The sequence below is a fragment of the Bombus vosnesenskii genome, unplaced genomic scaffold, assembly GCF_011952255.1.
Source record: "Bombus vosnesenskii isolate JDL3184/JDL3185 unplaced genomic scaffold, Bvos_JDL3184-5_v1.1 scf7180000013302, whole genome shotgun sequence".
In the NCBI taxonomy this organism is placed as follows: domain Eukaryota; kingdom Metazoa; phylum Arthropoda; class Insecta; order Hymenoptera; family Apidae; genus Bombus; species Bombus vosnesenskii.
The window spans coordinates 333,490-350,176 of NW_022882951.1; the positions used below are offsets into that span (position 1 = coordinate 333,490).

The following is a 16,687-nucleotide window of genomic DNA, read 5'->3' on the forward strand; positions in this document are numbered from 1 at the left end:
AATGTAAAGCGATTACATAGCTTTTTTTCTTTGTTTATTTATTTATTTACATTTTACAATTTGTCCAGTAGGACATTTGGTAAAATATTATATAACTTAGTGGTATAATAATATAACATGTGGATGGCTATCCCCAGTGGGATACCATCTTCGAATTTGATTAATTTATTTCTTTAGTGTGGTGAGTGCTTGTATCTTATGTCGTTTGTGAGATCGGTTGGGCACCGTTTCCGCTGCCAGCCGGTTCGGGTGCGTTGCTATTCTTTCTCTGTACCTTCTTGCACATTTGTTAATCTCCTCCTTGACCGTTGGTATTCCCAGGTCTTTCCGAATGTCTTCGTTTCTAACGTACCATGGCGCGTTTGCTATTGTTCTGAGTATTTTAGATTGCACTGCCTCTATTTTGGTTATATGACATTACATAGCTTAGCGCGTGGGACGCGTGTAGCCGCGAGAAAAGTGGAAAAGGTCAGGAAAGGAAATGCGTAATACTCAAGGATACCAGGCTCGACGATTTTCTACGCAGACACCCTCGAACCGACATCGGGGAAAACGAGACTCGTGCAACCAATTCACCGTCTACCCGGCGCACACGAGTCGCATAGGGTAATGCAATATAACATGTGGAAGAGGGTGTCTCCTAGCAACCCTATGTCTTCTCACCCCATTCTCTAAGCTTCGCCCTAAAACACCCTAAATCCGTCGGTTGCACGCCGACACCGCCGCGAAACTTTCTCTACGTGTTTTCGCAGGTGTCTCCTCTGGTGATGCTGATGCACTACCTTTTACAGTTTCTTCGAGTTTGTTTCGAGCATCGAGGGGGTAAGTTTTGCGGTGGCGAAGAATTTTACAAGTAGAATCTGAGACCAATCTTATGGCCAGGCATACGTTGGGTGTGGATATGGGTGGATAATTGTATTTTATGGCGTAGATATATCTTTGCCTTCGTACGAATAACAAATCTAGTATTAGGTTGTCCGAAAAGATTCTTTCGTTTCGTAAGGTGATAATAAATGAACAACGATTTCTGTTTTATATTATTTGATTGAATTACGTATGATCCATCTCGTTCTATTTCTATTATTACGTTCGTGCATAATTCAATAAACTAATATAAAACGAAAAACATTGTGCGTCTATTATTTCCTTATAAAAGAAACTTTGCGGACAACCTAATACTTTTAAGGCGTTCGATAGCGTATCGTGTTTACGATTAGCGTAGAATCATAATTCTCCGTAAACGAAAACCTTGTGGCTTTAATTTTGTACTTTACGTCAATTACAAATTTCCTCCCTGATATTTAATCTTCTTCTATTTCTTGCAATTCAAACAGCGATACATATATCGTCGAAAAATAAACTTTGGTCTAGTTCCCTAAATTCTAAATCATCGTACTCAGTCATTTTCGTCAGCATCGTTTCGATTGAAATCAAACAAACAACCGAAAGATTGTCACGGTCGAGTCTTCTTTTCTATTCTTATTCCTCTTTCTGTCTGTCTATCTGTCTGTCTGTCTCTCTCTCTCTTGCTGTTTTATTCACTCAGTCAGTCGAGGAGCTAACTTACGCGAGAAGATTGGAAAAGTGGAAGCGTGTCGACCCTAAGGGCTGCCGCGCTCGCGTCGATTGTTTCGCCCCCGGTTCGCCGAGGCTTTTCTTCGATTATCGAGCGCAAACGAGTTTCGATTTTCAGCTAGGGGAGCCGTGAAACTTCACAAATGCTTTTCTTTCAGTTCGACTAACGAACACAGTCACGCGAGTGTACACAAACGCTCGGTTATACGGGGTGTTCGCGTCTACTTGATGATTCCTCTCGTCTAGCAAGCAGCTTTCAACTCGCAGCGCAACGTCGTACGCCGCGAGATTTTATTTAATCTCTACTCGAAACAGCTTGCACTTCCTTTGACGCGAACCCTTTTCCCTACCTTTTCGCCCCTATCCTTCTTTCTCTTTTCGTTTTCATTTTCTACGTTGCTTGATTTTCGTCGCGCTGATCGATGTAGATCGATCGAGTCGTTGTTGCGTTTCTAGAGGAACGTAGGAAAAGGGTGAAGGTCGCGGAAGCCGTATAATTGCGATGGTAAATGGAGAAACAGGTTTTCGTGAAAAGGGGAAACCAATGGAAGCCAAATAATAGCAATTTGTAAGTCGAAAGATGAAAGAGTACCGATTGTATCGTGATTTTATCGCGAACTTCGATTAATTAATACTCGTATGTAATATTACCAATATCGACACCTGTCTCGTAAAACCAATCTTTATCGTAGTATGAATAACATGTCAATTTATCAAGCTTCCAGGATTTCCTCGCTTTTGCTTTTTTACCTGCTGCAATGAAATCGTTCGCATTAGCAAACCATATTTTTGATTCAAGACGATAATTGTCGCTTTCGATAATTACCTCGCGGCTTTTCAAGTTTGCTTGATTCTCCGTACATATCCTAATATTTATAAACTACGCGATTGCGCCTTATTTACTATCTTTCAATCGTTGATTCTGTAATAACAATTGAAAATGGCGTAGATTGTAAAAAGAGAGAGGCAATGAAATAGCACAAAGAAATCGTTAAGTCAACGAACGAACGAAATTCTTGAATCAATAAAACTTATCTAACTTCGCATTAAATAGAAAATATCTGAACAAGGGAATTTATCCTTTATCTTCCGACTCCTTCGATTCCTTTACTTCCATAAAGAACAGTCAATCGTCAGTCTCGTGGAACAGAACACCCCGTATATTGTCCACACACTGGTATTCATCGAGGCGTTTAGTGTTTGCACGCAGGGGGTTGAAGAACGAGAGAGAGAGAGAGAGAGAGAGGGAGAGAGAGAGAGACGGTCTCGCGAGCGTGTCAGGATTTCCCCTTTCTTCACGCTGGCACAATTATCATGATCGTTAATTTCGTGCGTTCTCTCTTTCTCTTTCATAGACGCACACACGCTTCTTCCACAAATCCGAAAATACACGCAGAAACATTTCACCGACGTGTTGCCAGTTGCAAACGAAAAGCAACGCGCCGGTTACATTGTTGCACGCCGGTAGTCCCACTTTAGGCGGTTCTGCCTTTGTCGCGTGGATACACGTTGCCTTCTGTATGAGCTGGAACGATCGATAAAATCGTACGTTTCGTTGTTGTGTCCTGCCTGTGCATCCGGCCACGTCGTCGTTCTCTTTGTTAAACAGGACAACAACGACAGAGAGCGACAAATAACGCCGAAACAATTCCGCTTCTCTTTTTCGAACGTTCGCTCGTTCGTCTGATCGGCGATTCGGTTTTAAGGGTTAAAGGAATAAGAAATGGGGATTGTCGCGTGTTACACAATTCTGGTTACAATTTCAACATCGTTTTCAATGCTTCTCGCAAATAATTAACGGTTGCCTTTCATACCGCTGCTACTACGCAAACAGATGCGGTTGACTCATGGTCAAACATACATTTCCGAATCATCCCGCGCCTAAAGGACCGCAGGTAGAAATCTTGACCTTTCCCCGTTGGGAGCACCGCAACTGAACCAATAACCGTCATCCGTATGCGTTTCGCAATCGATCGATCGGCATTATATCGATGCGACTTATCGCGTAGTATTATAATATTTATATTATGTATTATATTAGTATTATTATATTATATATTATATTGTATATAATAGTATTATGTAACAGAGATTCGCGAAGACTCGAAACTCTTTCACACATCTATCTCTTACTTTATAAATTTTATATATTATTTTATAAATGCAATCTCGAACGATATCAAACTTCCGAGAATCTCGTACAAGTTGAAAAAATCTCCGGCTACAATTCTCGACCAGATTCCGCAAAATCTAAGGAAACTGTCTATGTATCTGGAATATGTCCTTTTGAAAAACGAATTCCCAACGCAATCGACCTGAAACACATCGTATTCGTCCAATCGATCGTGAACCGGTATGTCCAGCCTGTAACTCGGCCTAGTGTAAGTGGATTGAAATCTCGGCGAGCGTTTCGTACTCGGCGACGCCAGACGCCGCGTGCACGACGACGACGACGACGACGACGACGCTCTTCGTCTGGACGCCAGTCGTCCCCTCTGTCTACCACATCGACGCGGGATTGATCGCGTACACGGTAACGCCGGCGAGAAAGAAGGAAGCCCACCACGTTTCCCAGCGCGCGGACAGAGGCCGATTCGGCATGCTCGTAAATATTTAATGGAGATTCGCCGCGGGAATCCTATGATGGTGGATGAATACAAGGCACGCGTAATACAAGAGAACACGTTGCACAAAGAGGAGCGGTTTCGATGCTCGAATTTTCTCTATCTTTTCGATTTACACCCCCTTCCTCGCTTTTTCTACTTTCTTTTTCCCTCTTTTTCCTGTTTATTCTTTTCCCCCATTATTCGTCCGCTGTTACTTCTTTTCTGTCTGGCAATATTTGGCAGTGGCGGTCGATGAATGAACGAAAACCGCTGGTCTTTCTTTCTTTGTGCGATTTAACCGTGATACCGTGAGCCAGTCGCGACTACCCACTCTGTTGCCTGTTTGGGTTTGTCTTCCTCTCTATCCTTTGGTACTCTGATGGACGCTGCGAATACACCGCGTCGACAGAATGGAAGAGACTGGCGGTTGAGTATGTTTGGGAGGAATTTCGAGAATAGACACGGTAGGTTGATTTTGTTTGGCAGATGGAAATAGGGATAGTTCGTGTTTGTATGGGAAAGCGAGTCAAATATTTGGCGATTAGAATAATAAAAGAGATGCGTGGAGATAAATCGAACGATGCAATGAAAATTTTGGTAGACTTTTTAATATTCCATATCCAGTACCTTTAAATATCGCACAGTAGACATGTAGTATCGTGGAAAAAGAAAGGCCTGTGGCGGCACTCGATAGCAAATACCACACTAACTAGTCTTGGACGACTGCAGCGCAGTGGTTAGCGCCTTAGGTTGCGAACGTTCGGAACCCGGGTTCGAATCCCGGCGAGTCAGATTTTTCTTCCACGATACGAAAAATGAGTGGAAAAGCGGCCGTACCCAGCAGCGAGTGACATCTACAGCGCTTAAACAGCTCAAGATAAGATACTACAGACATGATATCTCGTTTGAGGGCTGCGCTGAAATTTTTCTTTGCTGAAATATCTTGTTTGTATTATCGAAAGAACAGTAATATGGGAACATGAAAGTTTGAAAAGCGCAAAGTGTTAGTCATACGTATTTAGGAAGAAGTTAATGATGATATAGAAAGATTGGAACACTCTATAGATTGAATCGGTTTTAAAAAGTAAATTCGTCCGGTTCCATTTAATATCGATCTTTTTCTACGAGTCTATAGAATCCATGCATTAATCGAATCGCGATAAAAACGAACCCTTTGATTTAATAAATAAGAAAGCAAAGAAACGTCGAGGTAGACGATGCAGTACCAGCCGTGTCATAAATATCAAGGTACTTCTACGTGCAATTAAACTAACAGCCACGATAAACAACCATCGGGAGCAATAAAAATCGAGGTCACGCCATCGAGATTCGGATCTAATCGCGTCCTAACAAAACGATCACGCGACCAGAAGCGACCATTAAGCACACGCGTATCTCGAACGCACCTCCGCTATCCTGTACGTACTTCTTATATACAGGGTGGTTGGTAACTGGTGGTACAAGCGGATAGGGGGTGATTCTACGCGAAAAAGGAAGTCGAAAATGTGGAATAAAAATTCTTCGTTTGAGGCTTTGTTTTCGAGAAAATCGACTTTGAATTTCCGCTCGGTACGCGTGCACTTTATCGCGTCTCGTTATAACGGATCTCACTGCAGATCGTTGTCTCGATGGAAAAATTAAAAAAGAAAAAAAAAATTAAAAAAAATTTTTATTGTATATTTTCGACTTCTTTTTTCGCGTAGAATCACCCCCTTTCCGCTCGTACCACCAGTTACCAACCACCCTGTATAACAGGAATGTCGATAACGCGAGCGAAAATTCGATTGCTGCCTTCTCGATTACCTAAATCTTTCGCTGGTTTCACCTCCAAACTCCCCCGAGTTATCCGCGAAGAAAATTCCCTTTTCCAATCGAAGGGAAATGGATTCGTAGGGGAGCAAGCCTGGTCGGGATTCACCTTTATGGAAATGCCAAGCCCGGTAACTGCAAATATTTGGCAACCACGTCCGAACTCCCATTAATTTCCAGCCTGTTTTCAATTTCGTCAAGACGGAACATCAGCCACCGATCGCCTTCGTTTTCCACCCTCGAACAACTCTTCCTTTCCAACCAAGTGCAAACACTTTCAACTTACAAGCTTCCCCGGGGAGAAGTTGCAGCCGCTGTCCCTGGAAGGAACGATTTTCGACGTCATTTGTATTCCGTTGGAATCGTGGCGAATCTCACAGCGACGCATCGCTGCCAATATCTGTAATTTCCATCCTCTAAACAGGCACAGGGCACGCGGAAAATCGCACCACTCTACGAACTTTGAATTTTGAGTCTCGATCGGGTATATTACGGAGTTTCACTCGTAACTTTGGGTTTCCAGATAAGAGACGTCGAGAGATTTGCGTCTCGATTTTGTCAGCTGCTGCTCGAATTTCATTGAAACGACGCGTACGAATTTTAATTCGATCTTTAACGCTAGCTCGCTCTGTTAAGTAATAATGAAAATTTTCATTCTCTGATGACGTGATAGATGGGACGGGAATTGATCGACCACGAGCTTCTATAGAATTTCTATGGAAATGAGAATATCTCCAAATATCCAGAAATGTTTCTTGTATACCTTTTGCATTTACTGGCTTTTGTTGGACAGTACGTTGCAAATAAGTGCATATGATGTTTATACAAAGTGGGATACACAGCTTTGGGGTATTACGAAATAGAGAGCTGTTTTCCCAAACGTTAATTTTCCTGCTGATAGAAACGTATACAAAGCGGTAAATAAAACTGAAATATAATTTTTCAACAATTAAGGTGCTTTTTATTCTGATACAAACTCGCCCTTGAAAACTTGTTTCATTGTCGATTAGCGCTTATCAGCCAATGTAACGTGATTATGGCAATTTTCAGAGTTAAATAAATTGTTTGGAATTTCCGGCTAAATATACATATCTTTCGCTTGTTACGATTCTCTTGTTATTTAACCTTGCTATTTAAAGGTAGTATAATCTGTATATTGCTCTTGAATACAGTCAGCTGAAACATCTAGCCTGTTTGGTTTGCTTTAATCTGTTTGCACTTTTTTCTTACATCGTACACGTATTTCTCTTTCTGTACTTACACATCGTTTGAATAGACTTGTAAGCTTCCTCGCCGCGTTCCATTTCTCTTTTCTTCGAATTTTACCCTCCGTTCTAAAAACGTAAGAGGAGAAGAAAAGAAAAAGCGAAAAGGAAACATTTCCAAGAAAATAATAACTCTCTTTCTCTCTCTCTCTCTCTCTCTCTCTCTCTTCCTGCTCTCTGCGTTCCGTGCAATGGTAATTTATCTCGCGAGAAAAAAAAATATTTCCCAATAAATCGAAAACTAGTTTCTTACGATGCGAAAGGAGGAAACAAGAGAAAATCGATATCCGACGAATGTCATTCGCTCGTTAATCATATAAATGACAAATCCTCGTGGAAGAATCTCGCTGGAGGTACCATACCCTCAGGGCTGACTGCATTTTCCTACGGTTTTTCATGTTTGCGATAGCAGCGGCTCGAAATCCGCCCTTTGCCACGTGGAGATTGGCTCCAGCGACGCTATTCGCGGAAATCCACTTACAATGGAAATTTCCCAATTTCCGCGTGCAACGCCCTTTTAAATGCCGACCGAAAGACGTCGGCCGACTCTCTCTCTCTCTCTCTCTCTCTTTATCGTCGTTACGCTCGAATCGCCAGACTGTGCGTGATAATCGAAAAAAAGTTGTTGATTGGACAGAGGAGTTGGGGAAGGACGGGAATGATTCTCTGATTCAGCTTTAAGTCAGAAACGAACGGAAAAACTCGCGTGATTTGCGTTCGAGCACGTCGAAATAAAATACAAAGTAAGGTCTGTCTGCAGAGAAAAAATCAGAGGTTTCCCCGAGATTGTGAGATCGAGTGACGCGTACAGGGAAAGAACGTGGTTTGTTCAGCCAAACATCGGCCGACTCCACCTTTTTTCATCCCCGCGTTAAACGGAACGAAAGTAATTATTTTGAACGCGCGTGAATGGGCCGGCTGGATCGCGCGAACTTGCCATCATCGATTCGCTCGGAATAATAATGAATCGGCCAGGAACGAACCGCCTGGAGTTTCGTTAAAGGGTGAAAGCTCGTTGGAGCGTGAAGGTGGAAACGATGGAAAAAGGAAAAATAAAAGAAAGAAATAAAACGCGAATAAAAAAGACTCGCTCTGTTGCGTTTTTTGTGGTTTCCCCAATTGAATAGCTCTTTCCTTTTCCACAATTTTTTTCGTGATTTTTATCGTTTGGAATTGTTTAAAGACAACACGTTGTAACGTAAAATAAATATCAGAGCTGCAATAACGTGGAACAACGTTGCAGAGTACGTTCGGTTGATTTACTTCGCTCTTTCACAACTTGCGTACGAATAATCTCGTGCAAGACTTTTTAATCTTTCATGGTAACAGGTTTGTTAGAATGTTTCGTAATGAAGGGATTAAACTAGATTTACCGTGTGCTTTGTAATACTGTTGCAAGGATTTCTGTGATTCTCCTTGATTCCATGGGCTTTGCGCTTTGTAATGTAAGTGTTGCACCGCGCTGTAAATTACCTTGCACGGATAATATGCTTCCTAACAATTCTACAACGTTGCTCGCTATCCTAAGGTGTTGCTGACTTGCAACGATAATTCGAAGTTTTGTCGTAATGTCGCGAAACACCGCAATATGAATTTTAATCACTTCAACGGGAAAATCGCTCAATTTCTTGTTATCGCATTAAGCGATTCTACGTAACTGCTAAAAGATTAGAAATGAATGAAGAATTAAAATTAAGACGAAACAATATACAGGGTGGTTGGTAACTGGTGGTACAAGCGGAAAGGGGGTGATTCTACGCGAAAAAAGAAGTCGAAAATATAGTATAAAAATTTTTCGTTCGAGGCTTTGTTTTCGAGTTATCGCGTCTCGTTATAACGGATCTCACTGTCGTTGTCTCGATGGAAAAATTAAAAAAAAAAAAATGTTTATTCTATATTTTCGACTTCTTTTTTGGCGTAGAATCACCCCCTTTCCGCTTGTACCACCAGTTACCAACCACCCTGTAGAATTTCGCAAACGTTACATCTTCTTCCATTCGATAAATTCCAGGATACAGCTTTCTGTTCTTAATTACTCCTCGGTGATACTTAATTGTTCTTCTCGTCTGTGACAATGTTAAAAGAATTCTAAACGTTAAGGAAAACTACCACGCTTCATCGAAACAGAGTTTCGCGAAATCGATTATCCGAAAATACCCTGCCGTATCACGGGCTCGTCTTATTCCCAAAGATCAAAGACGTGTTTCAATTCTCGTTTGGCTCAGAAAATTGCTACATCTGCGTATCACTGGCAGCCATTCCGACGAAGGGCGATTTCTAATCGAATAGTAACCCTTCTATTCCTCTGCTGTATTCACCGCACAAAGCAGAATACACCCTCGTGTTCAAGATTCGAACGTACGCAACCCTTGCGACTTGTTTGACAAAGGTTGCATGAAATTTGCTTCTCATCGGTACCCATTCTACGTTCGATCTATATTTCATCGAATTGGACGTTGTTATATCCGACTAGAATTTCTGCTAATTCGCGACGATATCTGGTTGATTTATTACAAACGGAATTACCCCGTGACATCCGGTCGCGATGGAAATGAAATCCGAGCGTGACCAACATCGCGTCCCTTTAATCTCATTAGGTTCAGTTAGTCGGTCGTGGCCATTTTTCGATTAATAGATGATTGCATCTCAGTCTCAACCGATCTTCTCCGTTAAACGAGTATTCTGTTTTTGTAATTAACTAGCGTTTAAAAGGGATGGCGGAGTCGCAGGATGAAAGCTGACCTTTCGTTTATAAAAAGAGGAGATGAAAGTTGCTGTTCCCACGGCTCGATTAAACTGGAATCAATCGACTGTGTTAAGGTTGAACATTGGACGATGGTGACACGTGTACAGCGGATCGAATCGATCAGGGGTTGATCTATGTTTAGAGAGTTGCACGGTGACGAGCATCAAGTGTGGATTAGGTTTGGTGATATGTATAGTGGTGGAAGGTGATGTGTTTATTTGTTGAAGTATTTTCAGCTAGATTTTGTTGTTGAAACACACCTCGAGTCTAATCATTTTCTACGCGTTAATTAGCTAAATTCCAACAGGCAATCGCCAACCGTTGTTATTACAGCTTTCTTAAGAAATTGGAGAATTTTTTGATCATCTTGTATCGTTACAAGCTTCGTACCATTATACACACTAACTATTTTGCGAAATTACTTTTATTGTTAAAAAATACCAATTTCCTCCGGAGACTACAAAAATCTTCTTTTATGAATCAAGCTGATAGTAGTGCAATATAGAAGCATTGAATTAAAAAAAAAAATCTATGACTCTGCCTTCGAATTCTTTAAATTTTCCCAACTCCAAGTAGATATAAATTTACCCTGAGATTATCGGAAATTGCCCTAGAGCGATTTTAACAGCGGTATAATACAAAATACTTTCTGCCTTGAAGTTCCGTTAATTTCCAAGGATCTAAACAGAAATTAATTTCTCCTCAACCAGATCCAAACCGCCCGGGAAACAACTTAACAGAACCCCTCGACATCCAACTTCTTCTTCCCTGTCTATCATTCACAGTCGACAGATTCTACCCCTGTACCGTCCACTCCCTCCTATCGATTCTGTCTTGTTTCATAATTCCCCCTGGCTACAAGGTCCTCTGTCCCTTTCCTGGAAAAAGCAGCCGGTACCGTACAAAGTCGTTGGCTGCGACACGGAAGCGCGTCGCGACGGAAATCCCGGCGTCTTTGCGATGTCAGTACGCTAACAAACGGCGTACCGCGTAACTCTCCGGCCCTTTATGTACCATACACGCGTGTATATACGTACAAGCTTTACGCGATGCAAAAGCTGCGCGAGGGTCGTCTCGGTGTCTGCAACCAAGGGGCTTTTAACGGTAGTTCGTCAAATGCTTCTTGGAGCTTTCCAGATACGTCTTACTTTATCTATTTTATATCCTATTCCTTTCTCCATCTTCCTCTGTCTTATTCACTTTTTGTCATTGCTTTTTTATATGGGATCGTTCGAAGAAATTTATTGGACGATCTTCCGTTTTTGTGTCGCGCCAACGGGTATCTACGTCGTGAAATCGCGGCTCAGGGAAGGAGTTAGTACGGTTTTATGGCGCTTATTATTTCGGTGCTTATGGAACAATCGATGCAAATGTCGTCTGCTGTCTGCCAGGAAACTCCGAACAACGCGGTTTTGAGGATGGGTGCTAATTCGAATGACAGTTGGGTATGGAAGAATACGAGTGGGAAATATGGAAATAAAAACGTAGAGATAGGACAGAAATATCTTCCAATGCTTCTCTCGATCTGTATTGTTCAAGATTGTAAGAAACTGGAACGAAGGATGCGTTTTATCTAATATTTCACTAGGTTTTGTAGCATACGTCTGATGGTTTTACATTAAACTGAAGCTTTAAACTTTATGTATTAATTAATAGGATGAATCTATTGTATTTCCTATTTTATTTCAAAACTACCTGAAAATCTACTCTTCTACGTGTCCTACGTGTCGTCTCTTGCGATCGATATTCAAACGTTAAAAATATTCGGAAAGGAAGAAGGAAGGAAGAGAAAACTCGCATCGAACGAGGCAATGAAAATAGAATTATTAAATAAAATTTACAGCCGCGTAGATTGGGACAGAAATCGAAGGAACACAAGTCGTATTCGTTTCCTCCGTCGAAGATGGGAGGATCGTTCGAAGAGATTTAGGGGGCTGGTTGGTATCAAGCAGACTTTCATATCAAGGCTGGCGTAATCGTAACGCATTACATTGCTCGTTAACTGCACGCGTCGCGCGATCGAATCGAGTGGAAAAGCGCGGTCACGACGACCGATTCGCCGGAAATAATTCGGGATTACTTTTACGGGCGTGTTTGAAAGTTTGAAGCCGAAGCAGACAGAGGATGGGGCGAAGGAACACGACAAAACGATGGTTGGGGCAAAAGGGGGTGGAAGTTCGACTCGGAGTTCCGAGTGGCTGGAAATTAGCTTACTTAGACGGCAGACTGGAAATATTGGCAGATAAGCGATATAGCCTGGCGTCCGACCGATAAGGGAACAGCGTAGGGATGCTGCCCTGTTCTACGACCCTCGATGGAAACGCGGCTTATTGTCACGCCGCGCGATAGAGGGTGGATGCTGCTCGATCTCGGTGCCGTTGGATGGTTTATTGGGACGTTCCGAAGAATGGATGTATTCCTGGTCTTTGGAAAATTGTTATAGATTGAGCGGAATTACCGTTGATACGCTCTGTTGATACGTACTAATGTTTCAGGAATTATTTCGTCAAGTAATAAGAGTAATAATGAAACCACGAAACCATTCAGGATGTCTGTTAACACAGTTTTCGTTTCTGCAGTTGTTAGATACGTGCGAATGTTTCTGTTCACTTTTAACGAGACAGAAAATAATTCTCATTTTTCAAGATATGTCAAAATATTTGAAGCTTTCTAATTCTTTTCTTTTTTACCTTTTGGCTAATATTATATATTGCACAGATTATCGCGAAATAATGGCAGAATATTTTCAATTGAACGAAGGAAAGCAAATACGAAGGATAACAAGATAACGAAACTTATATTTTCTGATTTTTGAAATGATTGATAGAACGTCTTGTCCGTGGATGGTAGTATGTATTACCGTCCTTTGATCATTCTTTCAGGTATCCAAAATACGTATAACGCGAGTTACAAAGTTTTTTAGACAGAGTTTAGAAAGGATTTTACATTCAAATTTTACGTTCGTCGTTGATCGCGACTATTTCTTCTTCAAACACGTCCAGGACGATCGAACCGCCTTCGTCTGAAACTGCTTTTCATTTTCTGCTCGATTACCATATTGCTCTAATGACTCTTCTAAATTCAATCAACTTCGAATTTGTTTCAGATCGAATCGACTTTTCTCTTATAAACAGTAGAATTAGGAAATAGATAAAAATTTCATAGCTATTGTGACTCTGTTTGATGCAATTGAATTTATTTGATTAATTTGTGATTTGAAAACTTTAATCGATATAAGTAAGTTTAAAGTTAGGAAGTTTTAGAAATTGTCCGACTCTCTTATTTGAAAACAACTTTATTTAATTTACTTATTTAATTACTTCGATGCATCCATTTTCATTAATTTTCTCGCTGCGAACAACGTTTGCTATTGTAAGTACTTTGTGTAACTTCGTCCCGTTTAACAATATTGACAAGTAGTATCGCTCTTGTATCGGACGCGTATCTGTTCGGAAAAAATCAAACTAGCAGGGAATTAAAGCGAAAGGAAGGAGGTCGGACACGTTTAAAAGTCGAAAAATCCGAGACGAAAATGTAAATTTCTATCGACAAAGAAGAATGTGATTAGGCCGATCTAGGTGCAAAAGGTAAACGCGAACAAACTCGTGGAAATTCACGCGAGAACAGATCTTTCTTGCGTGATTCCTATGCCAGTAGCTACCCACAGCGTCTTCCGGAAAACGGAAAATTGGATTTCGACGAAGAGAAAAGTTTTTATCGTTTCCCTTACTTTTTGAACCTTTTTGATCTTTTTGTTGACTCTTCGCCTCCTTTCATTTTGAGGATATTATTTTTTTTAAACGTTCGAACGTCAATGGGATAAAACTCTTACAGAAAGGAACTCTTATTCAAGCGAGAAATTTTAAACGGAGAATTCTTTTATGAAAATGATATAATTTATGCAATTGTACGCAGAGAAGTTCTGGTCGCTGTTTAATTATTCCTGTTATTCGTGTATTCATAATTAGCGTAATCATCGTTGACTTCAAAATGACGGAAGGAGGGTAATTAGATTTATTAATTACATTTGCCTATTGAAAATCGCAAATGATTATTTCCAATCGCGCACTTGCATACGTATACCAATCAATTTCAAAGCGGACAGATATCAATCCGAATTATTAATTGCAACAGTTAACTAACGACAACGATGCTTTCTATAGAGGCATTCATAACTTGGACATTAATCACCAAAAGATATTACATATATCTTTCTGTTTCATCCATATTCGAAAAAGATGTCTAAATAGTCAAAGAAAAGACAAGTCAATCATTCTGTGTAGAAAAGCAAACTAGATATCAGTTGCGCTATAGAGGGGAACAAATAATTTTTAAAGGACTCGCGTCGAAAAATCATAGAATTTATCGCAGTGCTACAACGGAATACAAATATTTGAACGTTCAATATCACATTCCATTGTATCCAATACAAAAATCGTGAAGTTCGATACAATGTTATATCGTAACATACAAACATTTGTAACATTCGATTTCATCCCTTAAACCATATGAAACGATAAAAAAATAAATCTTATCGAAATCACAATCGATAACACAGAAATATCGTCGAATAATAGTCTCAAGAACAATAATATTCGATTCAGCTATCGAACAAAACAAACGTGAAAGAGAAGTAAGGAGAGAAAATAATAAAAGATTTGTCCGATGCTTGAACCAACTATGATAAACCCTCGAAAGCTCTCTTGTTAAAGACGTCTGTATAACGAGTTTCCTCCTCGAATCTCCGCGATGAAGGATGAGACGCGTATCCAGCCGGTGTATTAAACTCGTTTCCCGTTCGTTTTTCCAGCAAAGGAGCTGAAAGTATGCGGCAGCGTGAGAAGCGGCGGCGAGGTGTGCTGCTCCGCGGACATGGAGGTGAGACTGCAGGCGAGGGCACGCGACAAACATGAGAAAGCCACCAAAGAAACTCTTCAGCGGTTGCACCAGGTCCTGTCTACGAGAGGGACCAGGTTCCACAGTGAGTACCTTCATCCAACGTTTCACGATTTTAATCACTTCATCGTCGGCTCTTTTCGCGCTCTCTATGTTCGCGCGTTTATACGCGTGTGCGACAGGGGTGAAGTCCCACTCTACGAACATTCACACTGGCAAAACGGTTGAACGTTGCCTCTGATGATGAGAGGCAGGCGGTTGCAATTTCGTTTGATCAGTTACCTTTAAACTCGAATGTCGGCACGTTCGTGTGTGTCAGACGACGTTTTTCCTTGGAAAGGTTTTATTTCTCTCTTTTTTTTTTTTTTTTTTGGTTTCTAGGGATGCAGAGTCGCAAAGGGTTTCTTCAATTTCGTGTTTCTTGATCTTCGTGATAGATTTCGCGTTCTTTTGTGTATGGTAGACGGAAACACGAAACGTGAAATGCGTACTGTAACTAGAACTGCGAGTAATTTTTTATTTGATGTTTTCTTTTTTTTTTTTTTTATCTTTCGCGCGATGTAAAATGTTGTATGATCAGAAATGACAAATATCGTTGTAAGGTATTTCGACGTATAAATGGAATATTAGATCGACAAGATGATCGAATAGAATGTTTCAACTAGTCTTCGCTGGTTTATACTGCAAAAAAGTATGAGATCGATGGAGTTCAATAAACTCGATAAGAGTGTTCAGAGATCAGCGAGCGTGTTACAGCATAGTTCGAAGGAAAAGAAGTAGAAATGAAAATTCATCGCGACAGCTCATAGTCAGGAAAACGAAATACGATATCTCTCGTCAATTATACCACTTCTAAATCACAAAAGGACTTTTCAGACGGTTCGATCAGTCGAACATTCTCGACATTGGCAGGGCGAGTGGCGTTAATAGACGTGAATGAGGCTTGGAAGCGCAATACGTGGTCCGAAATGAGATTTCTCAGTTAATGGCGTCTGGATGGTTGACGCGATTCTTCGACAACCTTCATCTTCTTTTTTATTTCCGAGAGCGGGACAAAATACGAGAATATATGTATTGAAAACGATTTTCAAAAAATGTAAAACAAAGTTTACGATTGCATGATCGTTCGATAACATTGTTTTAAAAATTCTTGAAACTCGCCAGATGACTCAGGATTAGAATGTTTGCCAAGAATATTTGAAGGAAACACCCAACGGATCTCACAAAGGACATAACCTAACATACAAACACTTACCGCACTAAAGAAATGAATCACTCAAATTCGAAGATGGTATCCCAATGGCGTAGCCATTCACATGCTATAATATTTTACCAAATGTCCTACTGGACAAATTGTAAAATGTAAATAAATAAATAATAATAATAAAAAAAAAGAATATTTGATGTGGATCAATTCTATAGAGATTTGAAATTAACATAAATTGATAGACGATGAAAAATTTCGCTACGTGAATTACCAAAATTAATAGACTCGGTGAAACGAAGGAAAGATTATGTACCCTCGGGATTCAAGCAGAAAATATAACCACTTGTTCAAGTAAGCGGAACAGTAATTTTACTAATCTTTTAATCCCTGTTTCCGTTTTCCAACCACGTAATTCCCCGCTTGATGTCGACGCTTGCCTTGGAATTTCTTTATTTGCATTGCCACCTCAATTTATTGCAGAATTGTCTTTGGTACCATAGGTATCTGTCGTTAAGATCTTACAAACCTTTTATCATAGATCCTACTATCAATAAAAATCTACGATCGTCGAATGCACTTTTGT

At 40.6% G+C, this 16,687-nt stretch overlaps 1 protein-coding gene across 4 annotated transcripts in view; it reads left to right on the plus strand.

Moving 5' to 3' along the window:
- The window catches only part of LOC117234036 (glypican-4), a 131,858-nt gene that overhangs the window by 102,952 nt on the left and 12,219 nt on the right, over window positions 1-16,687 (plus strand). For 2 of the 4 annotated variants that reach the window (XM_033494863.1, XM_033494865.1), the window contains exon 2: window positions 14,812-14,982. In XM_033494863.1, coding sequence (XP_033350754.1) covers window positions 14,812-14,982 — 171 coding nt within the window. Of the gene's footprint in view, window positions 1-581; window positions 607-752; window positions 823-14,811; window positions 14,983-16,687 lie in introns of those variants that run through there. The other 2 variants (XM_033494866.1, XM_033494864.1) reach the window with 2 other exon arrangements.